The 19,352-nt window shown below is 36.2% G+C and overlaps 1 protein-coding gene across 1 annotated transcript; it reads right to left on the bottom strand.

The window, feature by feature from the left end:
• Positions 1-913: 913 nt before the first annotated feature.
• On the bottom strand, positions 914-13,438 carry RBP2 (retinol binding protein 2). Its single transcript, XM_026073054.1, has 4 exons — positions 13,321-13,438; positions 7,286-7,464; positions 2,803-2,904; positions 914-1,148 (listed from the first exon to the last, which is right to left on the bottom strand). Exons 1-4 carry the CDS (start codon positions 13,391-13,393, stop codon positions 1,095-1,097), a joined length of 408 nt encoding a protein of 135 aa, XP_025928839.1. The 5' UTR covers positions 13,394-13,438; the 3' UTR covers positions 914-1,094.
• Positions 13,439-19,352: the final 5,914 nt, after the last annotated feature.

Genomic DNA, 19,352 nt, shown 5'->3' on the forward strand with positions numbered 1-19,352 from the left:
ATTCATGTAATTTGAAAAAAACAGATGAGCTTTTGGGCATACAAGCCCTTCTTCAGGTCTGTGGAATGTGTATTCCCCTTTTTTTTGAATAATTTCTGTTTCCATTTACTGAAGAAGTAGTTCTCACCATCCACTGTTAATTTAAACTTGCCTATAGCAAAGAGCATGAATTCTTTTGAAAAACCCTAAATGCTAGGTAATAAAACTGAAAACAATTGTATGTAAATGACTTTTCTTTAAAGTCTGTAAAAGGCAGCTACAAGGTGAAGATATCAGCATGCTGGATACTTTTCATGCACAGGATACATGGAGCCAATGTAAACTTAGCAGTTTTCCTCTTGCAGCCATAGGCATGCCTCAGGTTTGACTTTATGGACCAGCTCTTGAATGGCGAATGTTCTTCAAACGTTCTGACTTCTCCACTGGAGTTTTAGTAGGATGCCAGTTCTAACTGGAGGTTAGGAGCATACATAACTATCTGTTAGGACTGTATTAAGGAACTACAGCATTTCACATAAGCCGTGAGAGATTTATCAGGTGATAACAACCTCCAGCAGCTATAGACCTGGGCCAAATTCAGATGAATAACCTAAATATGAAAAGCTGTGTATCGTGTTACAGGTTTGATGAGCCATCCTGTTTCTTCAAACTGTGGACTTAGTGATCCAGGACTAAATTAAATAGAAACAGTCCAAAGGATGTCAAATTTTACATAGTCATCCAAATATATTATGCTATTACAGCACTATAGAGAGATACACTGTGGTTGACATAATTGGGACTATTTATTTCCAGCCTTGTTGCTAAAGGTCTTAGAAACATTCCTCTGAAAAGGATTACAAAGATTCTAAGAATAGAGGAAAGCATTACTTGAAAGACAATTACTTTTATTTAACCTGAAACTGAAAAAGAATTTATGCTGTTCATAACTCTTTCATGTTATTTTGATAAAATGTGTTTGTCTCCAGAAGCATGCACAAAAATACATTCACATAGTGTCAAAGAATTATTGCAAACCTGGTTTGGTTCTGTTTTTAGACAGAACATAATTGCAAAATAGTATGATGAAGATCTGGAGGGATTTCTGGTCGGTTTTAGTTTTTCTTCTTAAATACCTGAAGGCACACCTGGTCTTCACATGTCAGTTCCTACAGCATTAAAATAATTTGTAAGTATATAGTGGTACAAGCTGTATTTCACATACACCCGAGCTCCCCCCAGAAATTATTATGACTGAGCTAGTGCATTAAAAAGGCATACTTATGAAAAAGAGAACAGAAAGAAAATAGAGCGTATTAACGTATTAACCAATCACAATCAGTTGTCATGCACTACAGGTTGCAGTAATTAAATTTTGACACTTGAATTGAGCTTTTAAAAATATAAAAATGAAAAATGTCTCAAAATTGCTCTGTAACGGGAGGCTTTTGCATGCTCCGTTATTAAAACAATATAGTATAATATTTTATAATTTTCATATTATCTCATAATTTATGAGAAGCAGAGGAACTTGGAAAGTATAAGAAAATAGTGGAGAACATTTCAAAAGGACATTTGCTTCAGAGAACAGATGTGCCCAGTGGTTGTTCCAGGGCCAGATCAATACAGTGTTTTTGCAAAGTGTTGCGGCTGACCTGATAAAGCCTGGCATTCCTGCCCACTGCAGTGCACTCAATTTGATCAGCCTTCTGGCTAGTTAGCATTCCCAGGCCAGTAAGACTTTAAGGTGGGCAGAAGCTGACCTTTTGGCCAGCAGTTGGCCAATCCTGCAATAGAGTTACTATAGAGTGTTGTGAGAATCTACTTGGTCTCTCTGCTTCCAGCAGTCTGAGCTTGAATCCCGGTGCCAGCACGCAGAATCTTTGTCAGTTCAATTTTTGAGTAGAGTTAAAAAAGGATGCTGGACAGCTGGATAGGATACTGGCTTTTAGTTGGGTGGAGGGATACGGGTTTTTTAGTTCATCACCTTGACCTTTCAAGCATACAGACTTCAGGCAATACTGGCTAGCTGTACCAACCAGCTGTAGGGTAAACCTGTCAAGGAGTAGATATCTAGACCCAAATCACAAGCCGGAATTAATAAACTCTTCTCCATAATCTTTCTGCACCTACCTCTTGCACTGTCCAACATTACCATACCCATTTCTTGATTGTTCTTCCAGAAACTTTGGTATTATTATGTAATCTGTTATTTATCTTTCCAGACTTCACTGACTGCTCATTTCCTGCACAGGCCCTTACGGCCTCTCTCAGGCTCACTACATTTATCTTTGGGTGCCAGSTTATGAACTCAGCTGTTGGAACTTTTTCTCTTTTTATTGTACTAGCATAAGATAATTGCAGAGTAGATTGTTTGCAGGATCCTCTTGAGTATCCTGAGAGTGATTTCTGATCTGGATTACTGCATAGTTCTTTTTAAAACTGCATAGTTCTTGTTTCAGAACAAAGAATAATATTTTCTTGTAATCTTTTTCCTATACTGTTTTTTTTTTTTTTTTACCAATGATTATATGAGAACCAGAAGATGCTAGAGGTGCAATGTAACAGGAAGGGTTAATGGCTGGAGGGCAGTAGACAGGAGCAAAAACCACTGCAGGGTTATGACTTAATTGGGAGTAGGTGGAAAGAAACTGAGCACTCCTGAGCTGTAGTAGAGGGGGGATTACCTTAAGAGTTCAGAGATCAGAGCTATCTGAATAAAGACTATTCTAAATGGAATAAGTAATAAAACCTTTGAAATGGAAGTGTCCTACTTTACTGCAGTCTCAGTTATGTGCTATGCATCAGTATAGCAGTCCTTACCAGATAAAGTTTGTCTCCTTCAATCCAGTGCTTCCAGCCCCTGTTTTTCTTTTCACCTTTCTGAACACATACCAGTTTGTCACCATCCCAGGTCACTAGTGTCTGCATGGATCAAATAATTAACTCAGATATGATAAAAAGATATTTATGAATACATGAAAATAAACTCAATCAAACAATGACAAGACACTATTTACATTTGCTTCCTACTATTCCTCATCTTCCTCCTAAAAAAAACCCCAAATCAACCAACCACTCAACCAAAACCCTAAATGCTTTCAAGAAGACAGTAGCGTTTAGATGTGAAGCTTTTACTGTTCTTTTTATGTTGTCAGTTTCCATGTATTTCTTCACATACACTAATACACAGTGTTCGTTCTAGCTAGGAAATTTCTCAGTCAGTTTACAGATACTTGTATGAAATGAATGTATGAAAACTGTATTTTTCTCGCTGTAGGAAGCCACTAATAAAATGATTATGAGGTTTCATGAGTGAAGAGCTGGGGCTTATACCAACTGGTGCAGTGCTAACAACTTTTCTAACTCTACATAAAATAGCAAGAGAAAATGTATGTTAATATCATCTTGTACAATACACTTATTTTATAGCATCTTTCGTGCACTTTCACAAAAGAACTTTAAAGAGAGATGGTCATAAGCCAAGGAGAGAAAGAAGGTGTTACAGAGAAATATAAACTGAGTCACTAATGCATTGAAGGATAAGGGCAGGGGGCTGGATATGAGTTTGAGGCAGAATAAGCAGCAGATGCAGGAGTGATTGTGTGAGCTAACCTTCATTCTGACTGTGCATAGAGACAGGACAACGCTGGTCAGTGGATGTAGGTGTGTGAAGTCAGAAAGGCATAATGAAATTCTCAAGAGATTACGAATAATTAAAACAGGAGGTCAATAGATTTGGAGCCTAGTCCACCAGTCTCCACTCGAATGTGGAGAATGTGACTTGCTGAAGTCTACAGATTAATGAGATATCTGCAACTTTGTGGGCTCTGTGAAGTTGAAGGATTTAGGAGTTCTATGAAAAAAGGAATTTCATTAGTCTAAATAGAAATCAGTAATACTTCTCTAAAATATCATGCTTCTCAAATCCAGCAGGTCACCCAGGGATAAGCTAGGATGCATTCTGGAATATTTATCAGGCACTGAGGGACATACAGATAATTAAATGAGAGAGAAGAAAATGAAAGCCAACTAGATCTCTGATGTCTACTCTTGGGGGGAAATTTAAGGTCAAAGGTTTAAGCAATGGTAGATTCAGATAGTAGGGATAGCCCCAAGGATAGTCTTTGAAGATGAGTCCAGTGTTTGAAACACTCTGTAGTAATATGTTGTATAATAAAGAAATGGCTGACTCAAAGTCCATATGTACAAGACAGAGCAAGTCAAAAATGAAATAACAGCTGTTCACTTAAGAGACTAATCTATACTTATGATCAGAACTATGGATGCAAGACTGAGAAGAGGCCAAGCAGAGATGAGCAAAACTTGTTAAAAGCTCTTGTAAAGCATGGAAAAAAATCATATAACCGCATTGGTAGAGGGTTCCCCTTTTCTTCAACAGCAATGTATTTTGTAGATTAATTGTCAAAGGATGGGCAAAGACCCAACCTTTTTTTCACAAGAGGGACAATGACAGCAAGTCATAGTAAGGAGGGGGAAAAATTTAGTGCAAAGATTTTGCTTAATTATTGTGGAATGAATGTATAATGATGCTCAGTAATCCATAGATCATTTGATATTTCTCAGGCTCACGTTGGTCTTTCTCAGTCTCTTTGTACAGAAGGAAAAAAAAACTTCAAAAAACTTTAGACCACCTTCTTGCTCTGCTTCATAGACATCTCCCTCCACAGAGGTAGACAGTAGCTTCCCCAAATATATTATCCAAACCAAATTCTTATTTGACGTAAATGATCTTGTTAATGCTAGTACTATCCATCAGAACAGATTGCAGCTATTAGAAGAACATGCTATGGAAGTTCTGGCATCCAGAAGCTGCAAGAACATTAGGAGGTTAATTCACGGTTTACTTCAATCCTAGATGATTATTTTTATGGGGGATACTGGATATGTTGATTTTTGTCCAGGAGCAGGATGACCATCTCTGAAATGAAAAGTTCTTTTTACAGGCTAAATTCTCTACTAAGATATGCTAGACTAAATTCAGAGCGATTTCCTTTGAGTTATTTTAGATCTGAACCACTGCAATTTGGGAGGACATTTAACCATGTATCATAAGTAGATCCTCATCAGAGACCAGTTAAAGTCAATGGAAGTTCAGTTATTAAAAAGCTCCAAGAGCATTAGGAGCTTAATTCATTTTCTAGTTCAGTACTGATGATTTATTTCTCTTATGAGGGAACTTTCCATTAATAACAAGACAAAACTCATTCCATTTCAGTAAACTTCTTTCTTATTTACAGACTCCTAAGCTACATGCTCTATAAATTTAATCAATGACCTCTTTCAAGGGTTGCCTAGTAGTTTTATTCATCTAACTTCAGTGTGGTTGAGGTATTGTTTTGTTAATATAATGAGCAGAAAATTTTTTAGAGCGCTCCAGAGAATAACAGCACTTCCCCTTTCCTCCTCCTCATTGTTTCAAACAAATAATCTAATTTGTTTAGAGAAGAATATTAGGTAAAAGTGATTAAACCAGGCAGGGTTATAATTGTACAAGGTGTGTTTCTTTTAGCCAGATAATTGATAATGAAGAGGAGATCACTGTGTCTGCAAGTTAAGTGATTTTGCACAGACATAGGCAATGATAGTGGAGAAGAGCAGTAGAAGAGCATACGTCTATGGATGTAAGGAGTGATCTAAGTAATGACTCCTTAGATCCTCAGTCATGCCTTCGACTGATCTAAAGAAACTTGAGAGCAACATTCAAAAGCATAAACTGTGTCACAGGAGTATATCCCTCCCAGTACTTACTGGAGAAAGTGATAGGGGAGAATTTTGATTAGGACAAGCATACTGGAAAATAATGGGGCTTGTTATTTGATGCCTTGCAGTGCTGTGAATGAGAAATAATTTGCAAGAATCTGTGGGAATTACACTGCACAAACTTGGTTTAAGAGTGAGAAGTGATCCAGAATGATTAAACAATGTCTTCTGTTAAATCTATGCTACTCTACTGAAGGATTATAGGAGTTCAAATGCAAACATGTCCTTTATGCTGCCAACCTCCTGTGACAACTGCCAAAACAAAATGGGTCATATTGACAATGAGCTTTGATGTCAGCTACTATTTCTTCAGAGGTTGGCAGCATGGTCTGAAACTTTGTTTATTGATAAGGTAGTGATGCAGACGACAAAATATGGTTGGAGTGAAGCAATAGAGCTGAGAGCTGAATGAAAAAATAAAACTGTTGTCACTGTCAGAATAGTTGGTATGGATAGGTTCAGTAAATGATGACAAAGACAGGCAGATGTTTCTAGGAGATTTTCAAGGATGTAAATGGCAGTGTCAGTGGAAATTTAAGAAATACCTGCCCCTTCTACTTTTCAGAATCTTGCTTAAATATTTTAGGGGTGAGAACAGAGTAAAACAGAAGCACTATTGATATAGAACCATAAAGCTGAATTCAGTATGTGAATTTAATCAGCTATCTTGTGTGTTCTTTTTCTCACTGGTTTCCATGACATGGTCTTGTTTGAATGGTTCATAAGAACTGACTTGAGATGAGTCCACTGTCATAAGAGATCRGGTATGGGCTAACATGCAGTATGGTCCTTGATCCAGACATTGCTCACCCCCATAGCTCACTGACGGGTGTCCGTAGATATGCCCATAGTCTCCTAGGGGACTTGTGAGCTCAGGGTATCCACATAGTCTTTCAGAGCTTAAAGCATGCACTCTTAGAGCTTCTTGCCTGTCTACACTGCCAAGAGGCCCACATTTCCACCTGCACTCGTGGTAAGTTTGGCTTACATTTTCTTCCTGTCCCTTCCCAAAGCTCACCTAAAGTCAATAGCTGAGAGCAGGCTTATTTTTAACAGTGTTGAACTCTTAAACTATCCAATTGAGCTTGCACGGGCTCAGATTAAAAATACGGTGTGGATTTAGCAATTCAGAACTGAAAATTTAAACTCATACAGACAAAATCCTAAATTTAAGATGATTAATTTACAGTTTCGTTAAGGAAGCTGCCTAGGGTAAAATATACTTCTTTTGTTACTTTTTAAATACATAAAGGTTTATCATAGAAAGACTGGAAAAGTCCCATACTAGAAAAACGTGTAATTAATGATTGCCCTCACATATCAGAGTAACCATCCTGATTTGCATTTAAAATAAATGATTGTAGCATGAAAGAAGACTGTCTCAAGATGCAAATTTTTTCTGCTTTATAATATTTCTCTAATGCCTGTAAATTTTTTTTCTTCATTTATTAAGTTGATTTTTGAACTGCTTACTCCTGTTGCCAGCTGTAGTGTAAACAGAAATTAAGTACTAAATTTATACCTTTACCACTCGGTTATCGAGTCCTTTGGTATGTTCTTCAAACTCCACTCCCACAGTGTAGTTCACTTCATAGTTTCTGAAAGTGCTGAGTGTTTTTGTTTTAAAATTATCTCCATCTTGAATAATCTCCTTTGTTTGTTTCAAGTGCTTTGCAATTTTACGAGTTGCAAAGTCAATATCTGTCAATAAACAGAAAAAAAAGAGGAATCACAAGAAAAATTCCAACATCTGGTACCAACATTTATGTTTGCACATTGTAAAAATATCACTATATTTAATGATCACTTAGTTCCACAAATGACATTTTTACCTGTAGCATTTTGGAGAGAAGATGATAATTAAAAAAAAAGGAAATCTTGTGTTCTGTGTAAGTAGACCTTCAATTTGAGGATCTTCCTATTGACTCTGCACCTATTTATGAAGACAGTAGCTGTAGGAAGGTTATAAACAGAGCTGCAACATGCAACCAGTAGTGGTTATATACTGGCATGTTAAATAATCTCAGTCTCCAGCTTTAGGAATATTGAGACATCATGGGCTGTTAAGACTGACATTGCTTGCTGCCTTTTTGGCCTCACTCAGACATTAAGCTGTGGGATGCCAGGAGTGCTACTATCATCTTATGCCTGAGAGCCATTCGCCCTGCTAAGAGTACAGTATAAATCATGTAGCTCTCAAGCATATGAGGGTAATGGTATATGTCCTGCAGGGTTACAAATGTTGGCCACCCCCCAGAAGCAGGATCTCAGAATAAGATTCCTGTTCAGTAAATAATCATTTTAGAATAAATATGTAATCCAGGGGATTTGGGCATGTTATTTTTATGTTGAACCTACAGTCCGTGGGAGTTAAAATTTTGTAATTAAAAATTACAAAAATTATGATAATAAAAAAGAAACAATCAAATAAAAGCCTGACTTATTCGTTGTCCTTAGGCAGCAGAAACAGAAACAGCTTGTAGTTAGATGTTAAAGGAAGAAAGATTTCTTCCTTTGTGTGTATGTATCTGCGTGTATATGTGTGTACAGATGGATGGTAAAAAACAGAAAGTCAAAAAAATCAAAGTGAAGCATTTGACAGTTCCTCTTTAATATTCTGTCAGCATTTTATGCAGTACTGATCTCCTTAACATTCCTTACTTTGTTCATGATGAAGACTAACATTATGATATAAACAACGGCTTGCAACTGAAGGCATTGAAAGTTACCAAAAGGAGAATATATATTACCGTCATGACAGTTTGCCCCAGACAATCCGCCTAATGCCAGCTGCATTACCATCTGCAATAAATATTTCTGACCAGCTGGTAGTGAATCTTATTATGGTGCTATATGCAAATGAAATAATCTCACATGTTTCTGCAAGAGATTGAAAAATGGTTTTGGTTTGTTAGCCATCTTTTAGTGGTTTCACGTGGAAGTTAATCATTGTCAGCTCAGCAACGCCACATGCTAATGTAGTCCTTTTTCTTTTGGTAGATTCATTATACCACTGTTGATGCACTAATCGAATTGAGTGAGAGGACTGGCTTGAAAAAATTGTAACTCTTTAACATGGGGGATAATGTTCTTGTTGAGTATTTATATTCAAGGCTTCTTGGGTATATATTATCTGCTGCGGTGGATTAAAGGTATCTCTGGGTCTGATTTATAGCCAGGTAACACAAAATTTAGGTCTCTCTGAGGGAAAAAAAGTCTAGACTTCCAAAGAAAAGCTATTTTTGACTAAATATATTAGTCTTGTAGCTCATGGAGAAAAATCAGGGGAGGTTTTATTAAAGCATGGTTTTCATAACTGCATTTTGAACAATGCAAGCAATAAAAATGAAATATTGTTCTATTATAGTAGATTAAAATGCTTTGTAACATGTTTATGATAAAATCAAAGTTTCTGGCTTAAAGGGCAAAGCTATTCTTTAATTAAAGTATTGAAATGCATATGTATTAATTATAAGGATGGATGAATTTAAAGAAAAAAGCCTATGTGCTTTGAACCCAAGCACTTTAATACTTAAAATATCAACCACATGTAAAATTGGGAGAAACAGAGTGGAAGAATATCTTCTCACCCTTTCCATGTCATTTCTTTTCACTGATGACAGGTGAATGCGAGACATATTTTGTGTCGATCACCCCATAGCCTTATGCATCTCTATATTGTTTTCTTCACTAATTCAGTGGCAGTTTTTCATTAGCATAAAATACAGTATATGTATGCACATATACACAAAAAGTCATGTATTAATGAAGGGTGTACTAATGAAGGGCCAAATCCAGATAACTGGTGCACATAGCTTCTTCATCCCAACCAGTTGCTGGGGTTCTCATGGAGAAAGGAGTCTGAAAATTCTGTCAGCAAGCTGAGCAAGTATCTCTCCAGGAGAATCTGCCCAGGGTAGGCAATGAATCAAACTGTTTCTAGGAAAAATGAATCTATATTGCATTCCTTATTCTAACACGTTGTCTCTCCTGCTTTGTTTTAGGCTATTCAATGGGTCAAGAGCTTTTACTCTCTTGAACTGCTACTATCTCTTTTCAAGCAGGCTTCTCAGTGTTTAACATCTATAGTCCAGACCCCATTGTAGTCTGAATCAATCCATTTTTCTCTCAATCTCCACTGAGAAATGCAATAAGATCAGAAAGGGATCAAAAATCCACGTCATGTAATAATAAAGTCATAATTTATCCAAAAAGTAGCTTTCATCAAGTGTCCTGTTTTAACCACTATTTGAAATGGTTTCAAGGATGTTACTGAGATGCTGTAAGGAACTGCTGTAGCCCAGTTCATGCTAGCATTTATGGTAGAAGAAGCAATATAACATTGGAAAATGCATTACTTATTTTAAAAGGACCAGAATGAAAGGATGATAATAATTAAAGTTTAGTTTACAGCTGGTAGTAATTAATATAGGTATTATGACAGTTAGATAATAAATTCTTATTGAATTTGAGTGAAAATCACAGCTTAAATTCTAGAGTGGGTAAATTCAAGTTCAATGAAATGCATGTTATTAGCACTTGCTATCCTTTTTTCTGACATTTTCTTTGTATTTTAAGGCAAATACAAGTGTAAAGGTATAGCTCAAGTRAAATAATCAAAACAACAATCTCATCAGATGATAACATAAAAGGAAAGAGAGGAACAATATTAAGACGACTACCACAACCAAATGAAAAGCAGTCACAACAATTACAAATCCTTTTGGAAGGAGATATACACACCACAGCTGTTTATTTAGCATGTTAAGAAATAAGGAAGGAAGGAACCTAAACACTAAAAAGATCTTTATCAAGATAGTTACCAAAAGAGAGTTATCAAATATGATAAAATTTATTACTATAAAACAAGGCAGAGCTACAGCAGGATGATGATCGTGATTAGTGGTTAGAGTAACATGATAGAAGTAAGTCAGATCTTAGAGCAAAATGCTGAGGCAGGGCTGAAGCAGAGCCAGAGCAGGTGAATTGGCCTAGAAGCAAGAATTAGAGGTAAGACTAGAAGTTGGATCRGGCAGAGAGAGAGCCTGAGCTAGACAAAGAAGACAGCCTGCAATAGTCAATTTGTGACAACCAGAAGTTAGTTTAATATCACCCAGATTATAAAGTAGCCAAACAAGCCCCATGGCTCACATGCAGTCAGCATAYTTAATGCTGAAATCACATTTCAGTTGCATATAAAGTAGTAATTATTCTTTATGTATAACTCTCAAATCCCAGCACTCAAAGGAGTCAGTGTGTAACTTCTGAAATTCATAACACTGTCTTAACCAGTCTTATTAAAAAGAACTAATTAATTTTTAAGTGTCTTGAAGGGGTCCACGTATGGTGTTTACAGACTTTCATAAACTTGCGGGGATTTTCTTCATAACTGTGAGAGCTAAAAACTTTCTTGAAATATTGAAAACTTGCCTTTCTCTGTTGTAGGAGTTGAAGCTTGGAAATAGTAACTATTTTCAAGAATTGTTGAAAAATCATGAGAGTTGGCTGTAATGTTTTTGTGTATTTCTTCTCTTTCTGTCTGAACAGGTAAATTAATTAGGATTAGGATTCTTTAATGAGAGTAAAACTAGTAGAAAATCAGCTAAAGCATCAAATTTTTCAGCTCAGCTGAAGTTTTTCTGTCAGTTATTTCTAAATCAATCTCTAGTGTAGGTATTTAAAATTACCTGTAAATTATTAGTTTTAATTACCTAATTACCTTCTGTGTGTTAGACTGTTCTTCCTAACAAATACATTTTCTTAACTTGTGGAAGGTGACTATACTGTGTACTCTGATTGTTTCTGGACCACTGAATTCTTTTTTAAAATCTACATCTTTACAAATAACTATTTTGGATTCTGAGCTAACAAGGTCTTTATATCTCCAGTAGCTTGACCCAGGATCCATTAGACTACTAGGGTATAACGAAGCCACAAATCCGATCTCCACTTCTGAAGAAAAGTACAAGCTACTTTGCTTTGAAAAAACTCCTGTATATCAGCATCACACAGTGATGTCAGCTGCCATAGAAAGGTAGAGTGAGAAGAAGAGCAAATGCTGAACAGAAGATAGAAATCAATGACCACCAGACAGAAAACAATGAGACGACAGCTGGGAATGAGAAGCTTTGATTTTTACCATGGTCTTATTTGTGATTCAGAGTCAGACAGTCTCTTCCAATCTAGTTTAATTAGGCAACTCTAATGACTAGTTTTATGTAAGAAGTTATATAGACATCATGAGTAGTAAAGAAACAATGCTCTTTTATGTCCTTCATCTGTCATGTAGTAGAACTGGGAGAAGATCCCTGATTCTAAAAATTACACTTTTCATGTATGCAGAAATCTAACTTTAATATTTTTACAGTTTTTGGAGTGCAGCCATATTACTGCAGTGGTGGAAAGGTGACAATTGTTCCTTCAATGCCCATGCAGAGCGTACTGAAGAAATTCTTGGAACTGGTGATTTGTTCTAAAATTTCGTACTTTCAGCAAAGTAAAGATCTGTTTCTCTGCTGACCTAAGTAGAGGAAGGATTTCTTGCATGCTACTTGCATAATCATAACGACTTGGAGCAGAAAGAAGTTTTTATCTTTATGAGAACAAAAGTGCTTGAAAGGCAATTTATATTGAAAGAAAACAATAGGTGAAGCAAAAGAAGGTATTTCTCTCATAAAATTCTCTCACAGTCATTACATTAAGTGATTATGCCCATTTGGGTAAAAATAAGTTTACAAACAACATAACATGAGTTTGATATGAAATGACAAGGATATTGCTAGCATTCAGTTAACACTATTTTGGTATTCTACTAGTATCTACATAAATAAGTCTGTTTAATAGCCTATTCAGTGGATACACAAGCTGTGACTGTCAGACCTCTGATAATAAACTACCAAAGTAGTAAATGAAAGCTTCCTAAACAGCAGAACATCTTTTTTTGCATATTTATGTATATTGTTGTCATCACTGAGGGTGTTAATCAAGAGAACTTAAGTTTAGTTAACCAAGTAAACATAAGTTTAGGAACCCTGTGACCAAAGCCTCCTTGCTGTGTAAGGATCACTCCCATAAAAATTGTCAGAAATATCTGCCCATTTCAATTCTTACAGCCTTTACCATGCAACTGTTTTACAGCTTCTACTAATTGAAAGCACTAATTAAGTACTTAACACTATTGCTGCTTTCGTGATATAAAATATCCTGTTTCTTTTTAACAGTCACCTGGGTTGTGGCTTGACTATTATGGTAAGCATATACCTGGAATAAGAAAGAGCTTCTATATCTGAAAGCCTGTTTGTTTTTTTTCCCCATCTGTATCTGTTTTTTTCACTTACCTTAATAAAGGATAATATCTTTGCCTACAATTTTTCTCTTGCTTATATGTTACATTATTGTAACTGCAAACACATTACAATTATATGATTTTAATGTGATTGCCAGTAACTCTCATGCTACAAGGCTCAGGACAGAAATAAAATTAGTCTCTCATTAATTTTTAAAGGATTTTACTTATAATTGAATCTTTGATCGATATATTTAATATTTTTCATTTACCTAAAGCAACCATGTAGCCTTCAAAGTTTTCGTTGGATTCCATTTCCCACGTCCCATTGTAATCAGCAGGCATGGTGGCAGGAGCTAAAACCAAGTTCAGATCAAAAGGTGAGGTTGGAAACAGGCTCTGTTAAGTGAATGTGTTAAAAGCCTTTTCACATCGTTTTTATAAAGTTTATGGTTTTCTAGATAATAAAGTTTAAGGGTCAGAATGATAACCCCAGAAAACTTTGCCTTCGTTAACAAAGTTCAGCTGAACAGCTGGCAGACAAGGAACACTTTCTGAAATAAGTAATACAGGAAATGGATTTTACGATGACCTTTGTAAAGAACTAGTTGCTATTATGGGACACCTTTGAAATATATGTAACACTGTGGCAAATTGTGTAACCCAGTTGAAGTTCCCAAAGTGAATTCTCTTTTTCAGTTCCTTTTTACATGCCACATTTCCCTACAAAGAACCAGTCTTACAGAGCTAATCACACTCAAAACTCCCATTTAAAATTGATGGAAGTCTTACATGTGAACCAAGTGCAAGACATGGCAGAAAAGGGAATAGTTCTGTTGAAAATATTTTTGTTTTCCTTTGCTTCTAAAAATATTTGTACCCCAATATCTAATAATGGAATTAGAGATGTCTCTGGTGTCTCCGCTAAATGTCCCTGTCAGATGCAGGCAGGCATGCTTCATTCACGACTGCATTTCCATATTTTGGTTTTAACTTAAAAAAAGGCAGTCTGCAGCAAGTTCAGCAACTGTAAAACAAAGCCAAATGAATCATAATTAGTATGAATCCTACCCTAAAAAGTTAATTTTTAATTACTCTGAAACATAGCTGTTTGGGTTAGAAAGCTATTTTTAACCACACAGACCATTTCCTACTTTTGAATTCCTTAAGACAAATGTTACTAGAGAAACTAAAAAACAATGCTGGATTTCTTGTTTTGTTTTGATCTGTCAAGTTCAGATGTCCACAAAAGAAATGGAAAGTCTTCCCTAAATCCTGGGAAGTACAGAGGACACCAATGCCTTTTGCATTCATTTTACCTCTTCCATATCTGTCCCATCCTGGAGTTTTTTGTCCAGCAGTGTTACCTGGTTGTGGGGGCAAGTGGAAATATCAGCTGTGTGAATAAGCACATTCAAAATACATCTGAATAGAGAATTTGAATGTTAAGTAGAACTTTATGGGAGTTTAAGGTGATCAGTAAGCACTCAAAGCAACTTAATATAAGTTAAGGTTTAAAATTCTTTGGCTTAAATTAGTCAAGACAACTTCAGACAGATCAATACAAGTGATCAGGCGTCCAAACTCCCTGCTTTTCTTTCTCTCTTTTCTTCTTAATTTTTTTAAATGGGGATATTATTGAAATTTTACTAGAAGAGTATTAGGATCTAGAACTCCAACACAGAAATAAGGAAATTCAAGAATTACTGGTCTTACGATGTCTTCAGCTTTTACGTTGTTAAAATTTAATTTAAAACTGAAAAAGACTGAAAAATCATACAGAGATTAAAAAAGAAAAACTAGGAAAAGTTGAGAATTTCTAGAAGCTCAATGCTTAATGTATGTTTGAATGATACTTAGGGAGCTTATTTAAGAGAAGAAAAAGAGGTATCTTATCCATATCTACATGAGGTATTAAGAGTCCTTTCAAGAAGACATCAGACAGAGGCTAAAGAAACTGCAGCTACTGAAAGTTGAAGTTAGGTAAAGTCATATGGGAAAATATGTGCATTCTTAACTGTACAGTGCAGTTTATGTATAGACCAGTTTACTCAGGGAAACTGGTAAATTAATCACTGTTTGACATCTTTAAATAGGAAGTGGGTGGCTCTCTGAAAGATATGCTTTATTTCAAGCACAAGTTATTGGTCTTAACACATCCACTTATATAAGAAGGAAAAATGTTTTCCTGTAGTGGAGGAATTACTAGATGAAATGCCATAAATGACGTTACATAGAAAATCAGATGTAAAAATCTTCTTTGTGCTTAAAACACTGTTCTATGATACTATGTAACACACGATAAGTTTGATTTTACCTTTGTGTACTTTCTTTATCTCCACATTACATCATTCTTATTATTTATGCATTTTATATATGTTAAGAGATTATTTAAAAATAAGAGAAAAGGTTATTGCTCCAAAGTTAACCACTCACAACCAAATTTAATCGTGCAGCCAACTTCATTTCAGTTCCCTTGTGCACACGCATAATAATCTTTAAGTGTATTATCACACCCTGTTTTTCCAGCTGGAAGTTATTCCCTCCTTCAGTGCACTAAAGGGATGATGTTCAATTTATAAGTAGGTATTCAGTGTTTTACCTTGTATCCAAATGCCAATGGTGGATGAATATGGGATGAATCAGGCTGAATGTCTACATTCACCTTCTAAAATTGGAACATGCTGGAAGCTTATGGCCAGAGATTTTATGTACTCAGTGGTTTTAGTTCTGAAGTATTTTGCTTGCTCTGTAACAGTCATTTTGGCAAGATGATGAAGTGACTGAAACTCTATCATGTAATGTGATGATCAAAAATTGACATCTGTTAGGAACTAGTAAGGAAACAGTTCTGTTGCTGTAGGTATGCAGACTTAGGCAGATTCAGAGAAAATAAATTATGAGTTGAGAACATCCTTTTCATATAAGGCTATAATTAATTAAAAGCATAAATATATACTTTTACAGGTTTTCCCAAAATTGTTTTGTTTATGTTCATTTAATTTTTTTTCTGTGTATATTTTGTAAACTCCATATTAGGATATCTCTAAGCATGTGTTTATCCAACAACTTGAAATAACTCTTCTGAGAACCCTTTCAGGTAAATATGCAATTAGGAAGTTTGCAGACACTAAATTTAACCAATCAAGAAAATGTCTAAGTTGGGACTTAATAAAACGTAGAATATTGACTTGATGCAGTTTTGTGATGCTTCATGAGCTTTTCAAACAGCATTGCMTGAAGGTCCACAAAGAGAATTTTTATTTTACACATCAATATCTTGATAGGCAGTAAAACCTCTGTCATATTCAAATGACTGCCTAAATCATACGAAGGCAGTAGACAGTGCAATAATTTTAAATGTGCAAATCACTGACCCATTGCACCCACAGCATTCGTTTGGGTCTGTGCCTTGCCAGTTGTGCTGATTTGCCTCTCATCCCACTATGACTTTAAAATTTTGACTTACTTTCCATTTCCAATCCGAGAAATTATTTTGATTGCTCTGTGTGTACATGTGTATATACTACATACATAGGCACAAACAAACTCTCAAAATTACAAAACAGCATTTCATTCCTATGACCGGGAAATGATGAAGAAGTACCCTCTCCTAATCTTCATGGTTGGTTTGTTCTCTGTACCCTTTCCCTGCCAGGCCACCGGTAAAATCAGTGGGAATCTGCATATTGCATGTATTGAGTCCCAGGAGTGGAGGGTCTTTCTCAAGTTTTCCATGTGCGTGTTAAAAACAAAGGCTCTGAGCTCATAGCTCGTGTGTCAGGTTTCAATCTAGGGATAAGTTTTATGGCTGAGTAACAAGACCTTGGAAAGAAAGCAGTGCCATGAAAAGTCAAAAGACCATACATTGTTAAAGCTTAAATAACTTTTCTAGTCTTTATTTGTGCAGGAAGAAGCAAAGATAGCTTTTCTTGCCTCTGTTGTACAAATCAGGATTGATTAGTAGTAGTTTGAAAAAAACTCATATTTAAAATATCATAAAAAGAGCCTAGCCTGAAAAGTGAAAGCTCAACCTTTTTTTCTRCGGAATGAGTCAGCAGTCATGAAACTGCTTCAAACACTGCCCTCCCATTCCTCTCTTTGTATCTGAGACCTGCCCAAAAAAGAGATCCCATACAGATCCCTGAACAAAGTTGCTGTCTGAAAGGGCTTGTACTGCACTTTCCTTGCAATAGATTATGCAATAAAGCACAGTTAGGAGCATATATATGGAACAGAGCAATTGGTTGAACAAATCTTTTTCCGTAAACTTCTGGGCATGGCATCTTGAAGGGAATACAGCATGCTTCCCACTCTGCCCTTACCTCACTTTCATTTTCCTTTAAATTACCTAGTATGCATATGGGTCAGAGGAGAAAGAATGCCTTGTACTCCCCTGATCAGCCGCTGAACTCCGTGTGCTTGACAGCTGGGACTTTTGCCTGTAGTTATTTGTTTGTTGTTTAATGCATAGAAATATAGCAAACTGCAGAAGCTGTTCTCAGCAACTGAATTCCTCTGAAGGATTCAGGCAGAAGCAGCATGGTCGCAGACACCTATTATTATTTTTAACTTGTTAGCACATGTGCACTCACTAGGTTTCTTTTTATAAGATTAATCACTTGAAATGTATTCAGTGATGGCTGCTACTGCAAAGGCTGTCAGAGGTGCTATCTCACCCGGCTTGGGGCTCTGTTTAGCACAAACATGAGGAGTCATATTATGACAACTACAAGTAAGTTGGAGGGAGGAAATCCGCTTCTTGTCAGTGTGTGAGATGGTTTGCAGGCCTTGGGGATGCAGGAGGGTGAAGAGAGTTTGTCAACCACTGGGCAGAGAACTTAGGAGAGACATAGAGCAGAAAAGGACCAAATCAGAGGTGTCATTTGCAAAATGGGCTCAGCAAATAGCATTTGGTTGCCCAATTGTTAATGGTTGCCCTCCCCCAATATCAAATGGCATTAGATTACATTGGATAGTCCTAGCTCATAAGCTTTCTTGCCAGGTCAGATATAACCAAGTATAGCCAAGCCACTCTCAGCATCTCGGGGTTACTTAGAGTCCTGGTTTGCTTGCTTGTTTAAGTCTGGACCTTACAGAGAAGGACTGGAAGTTGGACCCATTTTATATAAGGTTGTGGACTAAACACCTTGATATTATTTAATGTCAGCCAAAACAGAAATCTGCAGAAACAAGGTGTTTGGTGACAGCAAAGAGAAGGGAGAGTGAACAGCATTCGCACCTCGATAGAGGGACGTGTCTGCCATCTATTGACAGAACAATAGGGGCAGGTTCCATACACATGCTGTGCTAGGGTGAGGACATACACATAGTTTTCAAATCTGCCAGTTTGGCACATTTTACAAGTATTTACCTTCAATTTAAACGAAGTAGCATAAAAATCTATCTTAAATCTTTTTTTTTTACAAAAAAAATTGTTGGCTTTCTGCCATTGGATGCTTTTTCTGTATTTGTTCAATCACAGTCTGTCTTCAGTCAATCATCTCATCTCTCTTAAACCTTCTGTTTTTGCTGATTTAAATATAGATGTTATGCATTTTATTAGTCAGAAGCCCTCCTCCTCTTTTATTAAGGACTTGGGTTATTTCAATGGCTTAGCTGCTAAAGACTACCTAACGTCACTGGTTATTGAGTTTGACAATAAGAAGAAATCATCCAGTGGATGCTGCTGACTTGATGACTCTTATTAAAATGGTTTGCATTATGAAGAATTATGTTGCAGAGAAACTGCAGACCTGTGGAGCTTCTATAATAGCCAATGGACAAAGCTGACCTTGATTTTCAATATAAATGGGAAATACTGAATTTATTCTTTGCTTAATTCTGCTTAGCACTTGTGCAATGCTCTTTATCCACACACTTCACAGAGGCAGGTAAGAATTGTTAGCCTTTGTAAAATCAGAAAAACTTAGGGGAGAGATGCTTGGCCAAGGTCATGAAATAAGTCACTGGCCAAATCAAGTTATAGAGTACAATCCTTTATCTTATCCACTAAACCATGCTTCCTCCTGGGCTAACTTTAATGTAGATTGAAAACCTGACCCCATTTTAAGTGTTTTGTCATTGACATTAAGGCTGCGTAAGTTTTCCCTTCAAAGATTTTTTCAGCATCTGAATTCCCTGCATGACCTATGCATTAATATCTGTAACTGTAATCTATAACTTAATTGTATTTATTCTGTGGCAAAGTTTTGTAATTGCAACTGCCACTTCTTATCGTCATCAGATAAAGGTTGCATTACTTAGACATTGAACTGGAATACTGATTGATGGTTTTGAATGA

The sequence above is a fragment of the Apteryx rowi genome, unplaced genomic scaffold (genome assembly GCF_003343035.1).
Source record: "Apteryx rowi isolate R43461 unplaced genomic scaffold, aptRow1 scaffold_36, whole genome shotgun sequence".
Classification (NCBI taxonomy): Eukaryota; Metazoa; Chordata; class Aves; order Apterygiformes; family Apterygidae; genus Apteryx; species Apteryx rowi.

Excerpts from the sequence above, each read along its gene's own strand:
- RBP2 (XM_026073054.1), bottom strand. The coding sequence starts at position 13,393 with ATGCCTGCTGATTACAATGGGACGTGGGAAATGGAATCCAACGAAAAC. Across the intron at positions 7,465-13,320 it reads AGGCTACATGGTTGCTTTAG|ATATTGACTTTGCAACTCGT; the intron begins GTAAATGAAAAA and ends GTTTATTGACAG. Across the intron at positions 2,905-7,285 it reads TCGATAACCGAGTGGTAAAG|ACACTAGTGACCTGGGATGG; the intron begins GTATAAATTTAG and ends TGATCCATGCAG.